The following is a 16,547-nucleotide window of genomic DNA, read 5'->3' as shown; positions in this document are numbered from 1 at the left end:
TTCACATGCACTGCTGGTCTATATTAGACTCATCTTGTATCTCTTAGCCCTCACATGCAGGGGTGGTAGGACCTATGTGAGGTCTTTATTTCAGACTTCCTGGAAGACAGTGTGGTCATGTGTATGAAGGAACCCTAAAAATTTTCATGCTGTTTGAGGGAGCCAGTATTTCTACTTCTGATACTGTTGTTAACAAAATCACAAGAGGCAGAGAAAAAAAAAAAATACTATGCACTATAATATAGTGCATATGAAAAATACTATGTACTATAAATAATACTGTGGTATTATTTATACTCAGAAACTACTACATATTCACAAATAGGAAAGGGCAAAGTCAAGTATGACACATTAAATATTGACCATTATGTTACCATTTGAAATATTGCTTTAAAAGAAATTTTCAAGGAATATAGTGATAAACCAGACAGACAGTGCCTGGCCTCTTGGAACCAACATTTTACTGGGGAAAACAGATGATAAGTAAATGGACAAATGAAAGAATTTCAGACTGTGATGAGTACACTGAAGAAAGAATGGGATAATGTGGTAGAGAGTCCTGGGTGGGTTTGGAGGGCTATTTAAATAGGGCCAATAGGGAAAGCTTGCCCCAGGAGCTGAGATTTAAAGTGAAATCTAAAAGATGAGAGGGAGCCAGCAAAATAAACATGTTGGAAAAGATCTTCCAGGAAGAAGGAATAGGAATCACCCAGGGTGCTGGAGCTGGGGAGCTTGGCTGTCTGAAGGATATAATGGAAGATGTGCAGCTGGAGTGGGGTAAGCCAGGAGGAAGCTGGATGCTGAGTAAGCTGGAGGAGGGAGCAGCCCCAAACTCTTCTGGCCTCATAGGCAGGGGATGGAGTGTGTCTTTTGTTCTTAGAGCATAGTGTTATGACAGTATATAGAGAAGCGAAGTGATATCAGTAAGACAGCAGAATAGTAGGACCTGGCCCTTATCTCCACAATAGAAACACTGATTTGGTGATCATCTACAGACAAAAATGGCTTTGTGAGAGCTCTGGAGTTCAGTTGAAGACACTGGGACCCTAGTGGACCACAAAATCCAAGATCAACCATATTGAAAAGGGAAAAAATGTCTTTGCTTGCACCACCCCTCCCTAAGACCAACAAAACTCAGAGCCAAGAGAGATTCCCCCAGCCCATGACTTCTCCCACAGGAAAAATAATAAATGAGGGTCCAGCTTCGTGGCCTTTGAGGGCAATATCCAAAAGCCCTGCTTATCTTGACACACCAAAACATTGAGGAAATTGGTATGGTTGAATCATCTGAGAGCAGCTAAGAACAAGGAACAGGGTAGAGGCTCATAGCAATTAGTTATTATATATCCCCAAACCACAGTCCCTCACAGATAGTGCTCCACATACTCCCACAGGTGGCATGCAGATCTCAGCAGCCAGGGAGGATCTCAGCAACCAACTTTACAGGATTGAGAGAAGGTGCACAACTCCAAGACTGCTCCCTGAGGAGGGAGGAAGTGGAACTTGTACCCTTTGTCCTGGCATATTGATGCACTACTCTATGGAAAGGGGGTGGATGACTCTTGGCACTCAACATGGCTGTGTAGGATAGGGAAAGGCATAAAATCCTAAGACATAACTTTCAGAAGGGAGCGAAGGAAGTGTAACTTGCATATCAGGGCACTGCCCTAGGGAAAAGGAACAGGTAACTCTCTGTACCTGGCATGGCTCTGTGCAATTGAGAAAAGACACAAAATCCTAAGATTACTTCCCCGCGATGGATTGGAGTGGACATATCCAGAGAAAAGAGTTGAGAGATCTCTAGAATCTCTAGACAGGCTGACTAGTGAAGGTCTTTTCCTCTCAGAGCCAGGCCAGAAAACCTGGAAGGAACGACTACTTCTTCAAATTTGCAGACACCAACACAGGCTATAAGGATCACAAAGAATCAGGGAAACATGACATCAACAAAGGAAGAAAACAAGGTTCCAGTAACTGTAACTGACTCCAAAGAAAGGAAATCTAGGGGCAACTGAGTGGCTCAGTTGGTTAAGCATCTGCCTTCAACTCAGGTCATAATCTCAGGATCCTGAGATTAAATCAGGCTCCCTGCTCAGCAGGGAGTCTGCTTTTCCTTCTGCCACTCCTCCTTCCTGATGTGCACACGCTCTCTCTTTCTCTCTCTCTCCCTCCCTCCCTCCCTCCCTCCCTCAAAGAAATAAATAAAATCTTTTTTAAAAAGGAAATGGAGATCCATAGGTTGCCTTACAAAAACTTAGAAATCATGATCTTAAAGAAGCTCATTGCACTATGAGAGAATACAGACAACTAGAAAAGCAGAGAAACAATCAATATCAAAATGAGAAGTTCAACAAAGAGAAACAAAAAAGAGCCCAAACACAAATTCTGGAGCCCATACAATGCCTGAACTGAAAAATTCAGCAGAGAGCCTTAGTAGTAGACTTGATCAAGCAGAATAAAGAATCATTGAACTTGAAGACAGGATATTTGAAATTGTTTACTTAGAGAAGCAAATGAAAGATAAACAAAAAAGAGTTAACAAAGCCTATGGGACTTATGGGAAACCACCAAAAAAACCAATTTAACATAATGGGAGTTCTAGAAGGAGAAGAGAAAGTGAAGGGGGCAGAAAGCTTATTTAAAGAAATAACAGCTGAAAACTGCCCAAATCTATTGAGAGTAATGGATATTCAGATTCATGAAGTCCAAAAGATACAAAGTAGGTTGAATCTAAGAAGGTCTATACTGAAGCATATTAAAATTGTCAAAAATCAAAGAGAAAATTTTGAAAACAGCAAGAGAAAAGCAACCTGTTGTAAATAAGAGAACTCCATTAAGATTTTCAACAAAATTTTTAGCAGGAAACTTGATGGCTTGCAGAGAGTGGAATAATATATTAAAAATGCTGAAAGAAAAAATCCACCAACCAAGAATACTGTACCTGGCAAAACTATCCTTTAAAAATGGAGGAGAGGTCCCAAACAAACAAAAATTGAGGGAATTTGTTAGCACTAGACCTGTCTTATAAGAAGCATTAAGGGGAGTTTGTCAACTTGAAATGAAAGGACACTAAGCAGCAACACAAAATATATGAAAGTATAGATCTTACTGGTACAGGTGAATAAATAGACAAAGAACAATACGATACTGTAATGACTGTACATAAATCACTTTTAACCCAAGTATAAAAGTTAAAAGAAAAGAGTATTAAGGATAACTATAACTACAGAAGTTTGTTAATGGGTGCACAATATAAAATATACAAATTGTGACTTCAATAACATAAAATGTTGAGTGGGATAAAAGTGTAGAGCTTTTGTATGTGATTGAAATTAAAGAATTTGTGTCTTACTATTCTGCTGTCTTACTGATATCACTTCGCTTCTCTATATACTGTCATAACACTATGCTCTAAGAACAAAAGACACACTCCATCCCCAGCCTATGAGGCCAGAAGAGTTTGGGGCTGCTCCCTCCTCCAGCTTCCTCAGCATCCAGCTTCCTCCTGGCTTACCCCACTCCAGCTGCACTCCAGTTGTCATCAACTTAAATGGAGTGTTATAACTATAAGATGTTTTATGTAAGCCTCATGGTAGCCACAAAGAAATACTTAAAGAAGATACACAAAATAAAAAAGAGAAAGGAACCAAAGTATTTAATACCAACAAATCATCAAATCTCTAAGGTAGATAGCAAAAGAGTAAGAGAGGAGCAAAAGAACTACAAAAGAGACAGAAAATGATTAACAAAATGCCAAAAGTAAGTCCTTACCTATCAATTATTAAGTGTAAGTTTAAGTGGATTAAACTCTTCAGTCAAAAGGCATAGAAAGACTGACTAGATAAAAAATATAGGTTCCAACTGTATGTTGTGTACAAGAGACTCACTTTAGCTTTAAGGACACACAGGGGCTGAAAGTGAAGGGCTAGGGAAAAGATACTCCATGGTAATCAGAAGAGAGCAGGGGGGTCTATACTTTATGAGATAAAATAGACAAAGTGAAGAACTGCTATAAGAGATAGAGAAGGTCATTGTATAATGATAACAGAATTAGTTCAAGAGAAAGATGTAACAATTATAAATATATATGCACCCAACATCAGAGTTCCTAAACATATAAAGCAAACATTGACAGATCTGAAGGGAGAAATAGATAGGCATACAATAATCGTGGGAGACTTCAATATTCAACTTTCAGTAATGGACAGAAAATCCAAACAGAAGATCAATAAGGAAATCACAGATTTGAACAACACTATAAACCATATGTACCTAACAGACATATATAGAACACCCAACAGCAGAAGAACATACATTCTCCTCAAGCATATACAGAAAATTCTCCAGGATAAATCACATGATAAGTCACAAAACAAGTCTTAACAAATTTAACAAAATGAAAATCATCCCAGGTATCTTTTCTGATCACCAATGGAATGAAACTAGAAATCAGTGACAGAGGAAAAAGGGAAAATTCACAAATACATGTAAGTTAAACAACATGTTCTTGAATAACCATTGGATCAAAGAAGAAACTAAAAGGGAAATTAGAAGATATTTCAGGACAAATGAAAATGAAAATACAGCATCCCAAAACTACAGGCTGACTTTGACTATATAAAAGGTAGAGAACAAAGCCTTGAGATAAACATGCAAAAATATTATAGCCATTACCTCCAGGTGGTGGAATTACAGCTGATTTTTTGTTTTTCTTATGCTTTTCTATATTTCCTCCATGTGAGAAAAAACAATAGAGGTGATTTCAGAATTTGAATTTGGACCAGTCACAGTGATTAGTTGCAGACAACAGAATCCACTCTTTCTAGTTTGAGCAGAGTGGGATTTATTCCTGAGATGGAGATTCCAGGACTACCAGGGGAATAAGCACCATGGTGCTAATGCACCATGACCAGGGACAACATGGTCTGGGTAATCACCTAACCCTGCCTGAGACTGTTGCCATGGAAACACCACTGCCTGTGATGCTCAGGCCCAGACACTAGAGCTTGCTGCTGCTGTGGGAGAACCAGACCTTTCCATTCCCTGCCAACCAGGCATCCCGTATCCACTACTCCTGTAGCTCACTTCCACCTTCCACCCTCGGGCAGGCATCTGTCCAGAGCAGCTGAGACCACCTGCAGAACCCTAGCTGCAAGGGTGTGTGGGAAATGTCGATTTCAGCTTTTCCAGAGACTAACTAATGTACAGCAAGGAATGGAAGGAGGGGATTGGTATGCATGTTTAATGAATCAGTCTTCAAGTTCCACTGAGAATCATAACAAGAGCCACAAAAATGGTCATGCCCTTGACCTTCTGAAACCCACCTGAAGGCTCAATCATGCAATTGTGTTGTCATAAGGACAGCAGAAGGCTTTCTCTTAGTCCAGAGAGCACTGGTCACTAGAGGTCCTAGCCATAGCCTCCTCAGCACACACTGGCCTGACTTCTCACTGCCAGCACCTCACTGCCTGGGGCCTTGCCTTGCTGCTAGAGATCCCTTGGCCACTTGTGCCGCAGGCTGAAGTGTGGAGACTTAGCAGCCCTGGGAGACTTCAGCCAGTACCCCAGCTGCCTTGCCTCTTGGCTGGGAGGGCTCTGCATTGGCCCCCAGGGCTTCCTGGTGGACCGGGTTCCTGTTGTCCACAATGGTGGACTCCCACAGTGGTGGGCTCCTGCATGGTGAGTGGCTTGATAACAGCCATGACTAGCTGCCTTCTCTTCCTTTTCTCACTTCCCTACCTCTTGCCTTCACCTCCCAAATAAACTCCATGCACCAGAATCCTTATCTCCAGGCAAACTAAGGCACTGTGGCCTAAGCATGCGCAAATGTAGAGCCTCCTGCTGGCTCCCGGTGTTGGTTTAACAGGTGTGAGGCTGCATCTGTGACCTTGCATCTGTTCATGCCAATCTGGAAAGTCATCCTGTTCCTGGTTCTCACCCTCTTTGGCAGGGAACCAGAGGGCTCCAGTATGCTCCCAGCCACCTGCTACCTCACCCACACTGACGCCGTGACCATGCATGCACAGACAGGCATCACCCTCCCCAGAGTTCTCCCCAGCCCCTCTCTGCCCCTTCTCCCTATATCATTTATTACTCCTGCCCTAAGACCATGATGATGTGCCATGAGGTTCAAATAGGAAGCTGGGGTTCGAAACCTGCCATCCTTGGTTTAAGAGATAACTGCTGTGTGCTGCTGTTAGTGTGTGAGTTTGCAGCCAGCTCCATCACAGGTTCGCACAACAAACATCCCGCCACCTCCCGCAGCCTGGTGGGTACCAGGCCCTGTGCTGGGCTCTGGGACATATGGATGCATCATCTACTAGATAATCATCTTTCCCGCCTGCACGTCAGTTCTGCCCACGAGCAACTGCCCAGCAGCCTAGTGGCAGGGAGTGTGCATTCTCAAATTTCACCTTCAGTCACGTGGTGAGAAAAGCAGCTTATTAGTCAACCGCTCTGTGTCATGCATGCGCCTTGTCTCCTTACAGCATTCTTGGGGGCTGTTATCATCCCCAATCCATAGATGAAGAAACTGAGACTCAGAGTTTGAGTGACATTCTGAGGTCACTTGACAACTGTAAGGGGCGGTGCTGGGGCCAGGACCGGGAAGGTCTGGCTCAGGATCTGTTCTTATTCCCTGGTATGTCCTGTCTTCTCGGACAAAGGACATTCCAGAGCGATGGGCTCCTGTGTCCCTGCAACTCAGCCATTTACCCAGGAGCTTCTATATCATCTTAGCACTGGAGACTCTGCAGTGAACCTAGCAAGTCCTTTGTCCTCATGGAGCTTCCCCTTATTGAGGAAGACAGACACAGTAAAGAGGCTCGATTCAAATGGAACTGAGTGAAGGCTACCCAGCCGGGTGATGCGAGGGAGGAGGGTCTTTATTATGTGTAACAAATGACCCCCAACACTTAGCAGCTTACAGAGGCAACCATTTCTTGTCTTGGCATATGTGGGTCAGGAGCCCAGGAGCAGTGCAGCTGGGTGGTTCTGACTCAGGGGCTCTGAGATTGCCAGGCAGGCATTGGCTGGGGCTGCACCGGCGAGGGGCTGGGAAATGTACCCGTAAGCTCACTCGTGCGGCTGGTGGCAGACGCATCAGGTCCTCACCAAGTGGGTCTCTCCACAGCTGCTCACAGGACAGGGCAGCTGGCTTCCCCCAAGGTGAGAGGTCGAGATGGAGATTAAGAGGGAGACACACACACAGATGCACACGCACACATGTGCACCTGCACACACACGCATGTGCACATGTACTCATACCCATGCACATGTGCACATGCTTGCACACACACACACACACACTGCTTGCTTTCTTCTCTATCATGGCTCTGATAAAATGAAAAACTAGGCTAGGGAAGCCTAGCCGAGTTTGCAGAAGGCGGCCAAAACAAAACAAGCGCCTCTCCTGCTGCTCCCAGGGATAGCCTGTGCTCACTCTTCTGTGGCTTGCTTTGTGCTTCAGGCTCCCTGAGGAGGAATCTGGAGAGTCTTCCAGCTAGCAGAGGGCTCATCTGCACCTTGTTGCATTCCCTGGTCAGGGAAGCATCACACATTTCTGTTGGCTATTCTGGTCTTCCCTCACCTGCCAGCAAAGGGAGCAGTGGTCTGTGTTGCAATGTACTAATGTCCACTTAGAATTGCTGGGCAGGGAGTCCACAGTCCTTCTAGAACAAGGGGTTTACATTCAAGCATTTGGAACATATTGGCTGGGAAATATGTGCTTTTCATTTTATTTGTTACCAGCAAGTGCTGAAGGGAGATTGGGCTACCAGGGGAGCCCACCTGGGACAACAGGTTTGGAGGTTTGAGGAACAAAGTAAGGACTCTGTCCTTGCTTTTAAAATAATAGATCACTCTGTTGAACAGTTGTTCATGTTTTCCATTTTAAAATGGTGGCTTATATGCACAGAGAACATATAGAATGTGTATACTCATACATATGTACGTGTGTATACAGTTTAAAGATTCATTAGGGGGCTACTTGGTGGCTCAGTGGTTGAGAGTCTGCCTTCAGCCCAGGGCATGATCCCAAGATCCTGGGATCAGTCCCACATCAGGTTCCCTGCAGGGAGCCTGCTTCTCCCTCTGCCTGTGTCTCTGCCTCTCTCTGTGTGTCTCTCATGAATAAATAAAATCTTAAAAAAAAAAAAAAAAAAGTTTAGTAGGGCGTAGGCACCTGTATTCACTACCCAAGTCCAGCAGCCTGGAAACCATTTAATGTTCGTCTGACAGCAACTCCTCTGTGGGGTGTGACTGTTGCCCTGACTTTTGTGACAGTTGTGTCCCTGCTTGGCTTCATGGTGAGATGCTGAGTTTTGCCTGTTTTGCTTTAGTCAGGTGCATTGTGACATATGCCTTCTTTGGCCGCCTAGGCCACTCACCCTGCTGCTGGGGACAGCTGGGGCTGGTGTGTTCCCCTGGCTGCTTGGTATCCCTTTTTTTGTGTGTGGATGGGCCACATTCATCCATTTTCCTGCTGTGACACACAGGCCCAGTCCAGCTCTGGGAGCACCGCACCCAAGGGCTCTGTCGTGTGTTTCACTGGTGTTTGTACCTGGCAGTGGGTCAGGGCGTGCTCTTCCCTTCCTGGGTAACACCATCTTTTCCATAATGGAGCACTTACGTGTGCCAGGCTGTGGGCTGTGATGAGCTGGGGAAGTGGGGAGTAGTATTAATTTGAACCATTATCCAAAGAAATCTAAGCTGCAGACTGGCACCTGCTCTGGGGGAGGGGCAAGCTGCCTGAGAGGCCTGAACAGAAGGGAAGCCTAGCCGAGTTTGCAGAAGGTGGCCAGAGATGCCCCTGAGTAAGGGACACAGTGGCGGAAAATGACCAATGGTCAGGGGGGTGCAGGCAGGAGGAAGAGTGTGTGCAAAAGCCCTGAGGCCAGAGAGGGTGAAGCTCCGGCTGCCATGGCACCATGTGCCTCGGACTGGAAAGCTTGCACGATGGACGTTGATTTTCTCACAGTTCTGGAGGCCAGCAGGCAGGCCGACGTCTGGCAGGGCTGGTTTCTGCTGAGGCCTCTCTTCCTGGCTTGCAGCAGGCCACCTTCTCATGGTGCCATCATGGGGTGGAGAGCGAGTGAGCTTGGGTATCTCTTCCTCTTCTGGTCAGATCAGGGCCCCACCACTTCCCACCTCTCCTCACAGGCCCCTCTCCAAGCACAGCCACACTCGGCGGGGGGTGGGGGCGTGGGGGGTTGGAGGGCTGCGGCTATAACATATGAATGTGGGGGACATAAAGATTCAATCCATAGCAGGGGTGAGGGAGATTTGAAGGACTAGAACATTCCTGGTGCAAGAGGTGAGTCAGCATTTGAGTTTCCACAAACCCTCCCCAAACTTAATGATCTGCAACAGCGAACTTCATTTCTTTACTCAGGAGTTCACGGTTTGGGCAGGACTTGGGGGTGCAGCTCCTCTGGGCTGGGTGTATATCAGATGAGGCTTTGCTACTGTGGCTGACAGCTGGGGGCTCTGCTGGGGCTGATGGCTGGGAGCCCCCTCCTCCTCCTCCTCTCCCTCCTCTTCCTTCCTCTCCTCCTCTTCCTCCTTCTTCTTCTCCTCCTCCTCCCCTCCGCTTCCTCCTCCTCCTCTCCCTCCTCCTCCTTCCTCTCCTCCTGTTCCTCCTTCTTCTCCTCCTCCCCCTCTTCCCCTCCCCCCTTCTTCTCCTTCCTCTCCTCCTCCTCCTTCTCCTCCTCCTCCTCTGTGTGGCAGCATGGGCTTCCTCTAAGCATGGCAGTTGGTTTCTAAGAGCAAGAAAGCCAAAGTTGCCAGTCCTTCAAAGGTTAGGGCTGAAGATGGCAGGGTGCTACTTCTGCCATCAGGAAGTCACAGAATCCAGGTACAGCCACTGGCCACTCACGTCACAAAACTTGTCTTTTTGTTTTTTTAATAAAAATGGTATATATTTAAGGTGAACCATGTGTTTCATTGTACATATATATAGTAAAACAATTACTACAGGCAAGCTAATTAACGTGTTTCTCCCCTCACATAATTGTCTTTGTTTTTTATGGTGCTAGCACCTGAAATCTATTCTTGGCAAATTTCTAGTACACCACACAGCGTTATTAACTGTAGTCACCATGCTGTACATTAGATCTCCAGATTTGCTCATCCTACAAAATCTGCAAACCTGTACCCTCTGACCAACATCTGCCCATTTCTGCACACCTACTCCCCTCACCTCCCCACCCCTGATGAACACACAGACCTATCTTCTCTCAGCCGTGTGCTGTGTAAATGCTGCCACCACTTGGGTTTGGCATCACTTCCTAGGCCACATATTCTCTTGCCCTCGGAGCACATGCTGGTCCGCTCTTTCCTCAAGGCAGCACAACCCCAAATAGTGAGGATACAGGGCTAGGGCACATCAAAGCTGTGAGAGTTCGAGCCAGTTGTCCCAAATGCCACCGTCTGGAGCTGGTGCGTTGGTGACCAGCACACCGGGGCTTCATGACTAGAGCTGTGTGTGTGAGTGTGTGTGTTTGTGTGAGTGTGTGTGTGTGTGTGTGTGTGTGTGTTCCTAGAGTGAGGTCCAGGGCTTTGGATCAGATTCTCTGATGTGTCTCTCACCCAGAGAAGGGTGCCAAGATCATGACAACAGACTTGATTTGAATCCATCTCTGTAGCATGGATGTGAGAGGTGGTAGTTGACCTGGCCTCTCCGAACCCACCTCAGAGAAGCCACAGTTTATCACGGGCCCCAGTCACCACCTGCCACCTAGCAGGAGTCTGGGAACACAGTCACCCAATTCACTTACTCTTCTGTTTTATTTCTTCAACTTATGGAAAACTTCAAACATGCACAAAAGTAGGCAAAACAGTGTAAGATCCCCCCACACCCCATATACCCAAAGTCAACAATTATCAGCCCACTGCTAATCTTATCTATTCCCCTACCTTCTCCATTTCATATTATATTTTTCCAACTTTTTAATAAAACAGCACATATACTGAAAGTGTTCATGTCCTAAGTGTGTGGCAGGGTGGGTGTTCACACCTGGGCCCCCAGTAGAGTTTTTGGTACCCAATTCCAACATGTGTGCAGAGGGGGTGAGTTCCCACACCACTGAGCCATTCTCCAACACCAGCTGTGTGTCCTACAATTGAACTCAATTCTGATGCTCTCTACCTGGAGATAGCCTCAGATCCCACAGGTCAAGTGCTCAGTCCTACAAGGCTGCCCACCTCCCCCCACCAACACACTTCAGACACCAGTCGCAAGCTTAGCTTGTTACCTGTGCTCCTGACCAACTGGCTATAAATCAGAGGTTCCTGTGACTTCCCCTTGGGTTCAATTAATTTGTTGGAGTGGCTCACAGAACTCAGGAAACCAGTTTACTCATTAAAATCCTGGCTTATTCTGAAAGGATATAACTCAGGAACAGCCAAGTAGGGGCGATGCACGGGGCAAGGGGCACAGAGCTTCCATACCCTCTGGGAGTGCCACTCTCCCTGAATCTCTGTGTGTTCACGAACTGGAAGCTCTATGAACTTCCTTCATAGAGTTTTTATGGAAGCTTCATTACATAGACCTGATTGATTAAATCATGGGCTATTGGTGATTGATTCAGCCTCCAGCCTTTTCTTCCCTCCCTGAAGGTCAAGGGGAGGAGCTGAAAGTTCCAACCCTTTATTCCAGGTTGTTTCCCCTGGCAACCAGCCCCCATCCTTACCTGCTTTTCAAAGTCACTTCATTCACCTGAACCTAGTTATGGTAGAAACAAGACACTCATTTCACTGTAAATGGCTCTTGAATGATTTCAGGCACTGAGGACAAGAGACCAAATATTAGAACAAAAGATGTTCCCATTGTTCAGGAAATTCCAACGGTTTGGGAGTGCCTGGGAGGCTCAGTTGGTTGAGCATCTGACTTTTGATTTCAGCTCAGGTTATGATCTCAGGGTCATGGGCTCGAGCCCCACGGCAGGCTCCATGCTCAGCAGGCAATCTGGGTGAGTCTCTTTCCCCTCTCTCTCAAATAAATAAATCTTTTTAAGAAAGAAAGGAAGAGAAAAAGAGAAAGAAAGAAGATTCTAAGAGTTTGGGGTGCTCTGAGCCAGGAACTGTGGACAAAGGCCAAGTATATATGAGAAAAAAAACATTTTGGTAATTTTGCACCTGGGTAACCAGGGCCTGGATCAGGAGGCAAACAGCTGCAAGCAGGTGCATGAACAGCACCTGCAAGCCCCCAGGTGCTTCGGTCACCCGGCCAAGGAACCTCCATCCTGACCTCCAACAGGACAGATGGGGTCTGGTTTGCCTGTGTACTTACACAGCCCCTGGGGGGCCTCAGTCATCTCCCACACAGGGAGGACCATGCTGGGCCTGCCAGGTTGCTATGAAATCAGAAACATGGGTCAGGTCTCAGCCCTGGGCTTGGCACCTTGTAAGGACTGAGTAAGGGGTGTCTCTCATCATCATCCTCATCATTGGCCTTATTTCTACTTCTGCATTGGCTGAGCTGGGCAGGGGCCCGTGGTTAGAGCTGGAGACAGCTCTAGAGACAGCAGTTAGAGCTGGAGACAGCTGGAACCTTCCAGACAGCTGACAACTGCTGGTGTTTAAGATCCTTTATGGCATCCTGGAGAAACTTCTCTGCACCAGGTCATCAGTTAGCTTGAAAGACAACGTGGTTACATAAAATCTGTAACAGACACAGCAGACATAGGGAAAGGGCACGGGGTGTTCTTCTAAGATCAGCAAGGCTGGCCCCGTGGGAGAAGCCACTGGGCTTCTGTGCTGATGGGGCCATGTCTCTAGTCTGTAAAATTACTGAAAAAGGCAATTTGAAAAAAAAAAAAAAAAAGATGATTTTGGGTTAAAGTGTGTTTTTATTTCTATAGCTCACTGGCAGTAAAATCCAATTTGGGACGTCCAGGGATTAGATTCCCGAATGCTTGCTCTTAGCCCTTTGCTCCTTCAGACCCTGGGAGCCTGGCCGTGGTTTTAAGCCCTTAGCCGGGAGCATTTTAATCCCCAAGTCCCTTTCCTTTGGTTTACAGAGCGCGAAGTCACCGCTGTCAATGGATGCCGTGTATGGTGTATTTCAGCCTCTGTGAAAGTTCAAGTGTGCACGATACGATCTAATTGTCCAGTTCCTTGACATTCAGGCTTGTCTCCTTTGTAAAGTGGTGTAATTGATTTCTGGGTACTTGAAAATAGAGCTGGTAGTGGGGATATATGCTGGAAATACCAAGTAGAGGATGCAGTGAGGCCACTACACCATCCGCACTCACTTATTCCTCCCACCGCTGCCCCCCGGGGCCCAGGGCCCAGAGTTCTGGAACCACAGGCTGCCCTCCAGGGTTGGGAAATGAGCCTAAAGCTTCCAGGAGGAGGTGGCTTTCAGGGCAGAGTTCCAGGTCAAAAGCCCAGCAGTGTGACCCCCTGGGGGCTGGGCTTGGGGGCAGTCTGCTGAGGCTAGAGAAGGGATCCCAGGGTAGCTGGGGACCTCACGGGTCCCCACATCTAGCATCCTCCTGCGGATCTCCCAGAGTGGGCTGTACTTGCATTGCATGCTAAAAGTGTGTTCTCTCTCTTTGCAGGTCTGAAGGAGAAAGCTCCCGGAGTGTCAGGTATGTGTGTCATCAGCCTCCCCTTGTGCCTCTGTGTCCTGGGAGCGGGGACTTCAATGAAACCATGTGCTTCGATTTCTCTCTGAGGAGGTCTCACCAGGTCAGAGCCCTTCTCCCTTGCTGCCCCTGGCCCTGGCCTGCCACTCCATGACCTTGGCCATGCTCTGTCTGCTGGCTCGTTGTCCTCAAGCAAGAGTGCTGCTTTACTGTGCAGGCTTTCCTGATTCTAGAGTGACCTTCATGGGGGTCACCCGGCTTGGTGGTTGTTCTGTCCCCTTCAGGGCTGTGGTGGTGTCCGATTTACCTAGACTGTGACATATCTAAGACCAGAAGCTTCTCTGCTCAGATAGCCCCTGAGACTAGACTGAGCCAGATGGGGCAAGTCTTTGGGATGTTTGGTGGAGGGGCGGGCTCCTACCAGCCATAACCAAGGCAGTGTGTCTCCATAGTGCATGGAGCAGATGCTGCTTGCAATTGAGACCCTGCCTCTCCCCACCCCTACTAGTGGAGGGTCAGGGGTCGGCATGGAGTGGGGTCACAGCTGGGGATACTGACTGACTGGATCAAGGAGAGGGCTTAGTAGGAACCAGAACCCCAGGGTGCTAGCCTCTCAGCCCAGGGGGCTGGGGCCAGGCAGTTCTCAAAGCCTGAATTGGGGAATCAAGAAGACCATGAGGGATAAGAGACAATGGGCTGGTGATGAGTGTGGAAGAAGCGGGAAGAAGTCAGGAGGCCCTTTAAGAGCCACAAGGATGGCCAGGCCCATTGGCAGCAGATGGGATTTCAGATTTCTGGATGGTTTGAAACGCACTGTGACCAGGCTGGGGAGACAAGATGCTCATCCTGGGCCTGGATGGAGCTGGGAGTTTCAGGCTTGGGTGGGGTTCTATAGGCAGCCCAGGGAGAGAGAAATGCAGGTGGATGATGGTGGCTGCATCCCCAGGAGGCTCCCGGAAGCAACATGGGGAGCCCCCATTCTGTACCCATCACTTGGCTTTGGCTTAACCCAGGAGGCATGGATGGTGGTCCTAAACCAGGAAGGCAGAGGGCAGTGGGAGGGCTGGGCCTAAAGACCCTCACTGGGGCAGGGTCCCAGCAGGAAGCAGAGGCACACTCAGGGTGGGGGGGATGCTGAATAGTGTCATACAAGGGCTACCAACGGGGTGAGGGCTGCACTGAGAGACAGAGGATGGCCAAGACCAGGAGATGCTGGGGGAGGTGCAGCTGGGCATTCTGGATCGATAGCCCACTCTGAATATGTGCAGCTGTGCGAGCCAAGGGAGGGTGCCCTCAGTGGGCTGATGGGGAAGAGGCCCCAGGTATACTGCTTTTGTGAGCAAAGCAAGGGGCAGGACTTTTCTTACATTTTGGGTAAGAAAAGTCAGATATAAGAACATGGTTTCTTGCTTATAACATTTGCATAAGTAAACGAAGACAGGAGATGCAAGCGGTACTCAGAATGGTCCCTTGGCAGGTAGGGAGCGGGGCGGGCAGGGACAGGGTGGCTGTGAGCCTCCTCAAAGCGTGTGCTGTGCTGTTGCTTGAGCTTGGAACCACACAAATGTATTACCTATCCAGAATATTTGTTAAAAATAAAGAGCCGTCTGAGGAGAGGTTGGGTTGCCGAGAGGTAGTGAGCATCCCATCACTGGGGTATGCACTGACATTGGAAGGGGACTCATGGAGAATAGGAAGGAGAAGCCCCTCAGCACCACTCTTCATTGCCTCTCGCTGCTCTGGGATCTGAGCTCCCCCCTCTGTTTGATACACTCACCCAGAAGGTGTTAATGACACTTCACGAGATATCCTGAGACCAGTGGGCTTTCACTATACGTTCAGCCAAGTTCCTGATTGAATGGGTGCTGGGAGACGTGTGTGCAGTGGGCGTTTGGCCCTAAAGAGAGCTGAAGTACCCTGCCCACCCCTCCCGCCCCCTCAGGGCTGTGTGGTGGGCTGTCAGGAACCTGATTTGGGGGGCATCTGGGTGGCTCAGTGGTTGAACATCTGCCTTTGACTCAGGGTGTGATCCTGGGGTCCTGGGATCAAGTTCTGCATCGGGCTCCCCACAGGGAACCTGCATCTCCCTCTGCCTATGTCTCTGTCTCTCTCTGTGTGTCTCTCATGAGTAAGTAAATAAAATCTTTAAAAAAAAAAAAAAAAAGGGAACCTGATTTTGCAGGGCAGTTATTGGAACAGAGCCCTGAAGTAGGAGTATGATTCTCTGCTCTGGGGAACGGCGGGAAAGACATTTCAGTGGGGAGGAACAGCATGTGCAAGGACCTACGTGGTGAGAATAAGGAATGGCTTGGGAATGGGAGGAGGGACTGTATGCAAATTGAAACATATGTTCACAGCTCGAGCCAAATGGTTCTCAGCAGGACACTTGGAGATGAGGAGCTGGGCAAGGAGGAGAACTGAGCAGAGGAAGCTGCATCTAAGTTTCTCTAAGGCTCAAGAACCCAACCCCGTAGAGACTTCTACTCTGCTGTGTAAACTCTTGGGAACAGGCCCAGAGACCTTTAGGACTCGTGGTAGAAGCCACTGCTAGGACTTTGAGATGCTGTTGTCAGGCCTTGATGGCATTTCTGTCCCAGGCCAGGCATGTGTTTTGTCCCCGGGGAGCTGTCACCACAGGGGTCAGGTCTCTGACACATGTCACACCCTCTGCTCAGCTCACTAGCACAGGGTGGGCACAGGGGCACAGGACAGGAAGCAAACTCATGGACAGTTCAGATCTGACCCACTGTCCATGTTTCAGCACTCCCCCCAGACAGCTGCAAAATTTGTTTCCCAGGGAAAAGTGACCCTGATGTCCCCTCCTAAGGGGCCCCTGGTCTTCTGCTGAGTGTTCTCTCCCATGGGCCCACCAAGGGGGAGTGTTCTTTTTTTTTTCTTTTTTTAGATTTTATTTATTTATTCATGAGAGACACACAGAGAGAGGCAGAGACAGGCAGA

The 16,547-nt window shown here is 47.9% G+C and overlaps 1 protein-coding gene across 6 annotated transcripts in view; it reads left to right on the top strand.

Annotated features, from left to right (window-relative positions):
• IQSEC1 (IQ motif and Sec7 domain ArfGEF 1) overlaps positions 1-16,547 on the top strand; it is a 377,913-nt gene that overhangs the window by 110,876 nt on the left and 250,490 nt on the right. For all 6 annotated transcript variants that reach the window (XM_049098377.1, XM_049098380.1, XM_049098381.1 and 3 more), the window contains exon 2: positions 13,563-13,592. In XM_049098377.1, the coding sequence (XP_048954334.1) occupies positions 13,563-13,592 (30 nt within the window). The remainder of the gene's footprint in view (positions 1-13,562; positions 13,593-16,547) is intronic.

This window comes from Canis lupus, chromosome 20 (genome assembly GCF_003254725.2).
Source record: "Canis lupus dingo isolate Sandy chromosome 20, ASM325472v2, whole genome shotgun sequence".
NCBI lineage: Eukaryota > Metazoa > Chordata > Mammalia > Carnivora > Canidae > Canis > Canis lupus.
The sequence above is the reverse complement of the archived record's forward strand: the minus strand, read 5'-3'. Positions and strand labels throughout refer to the sequence as shown.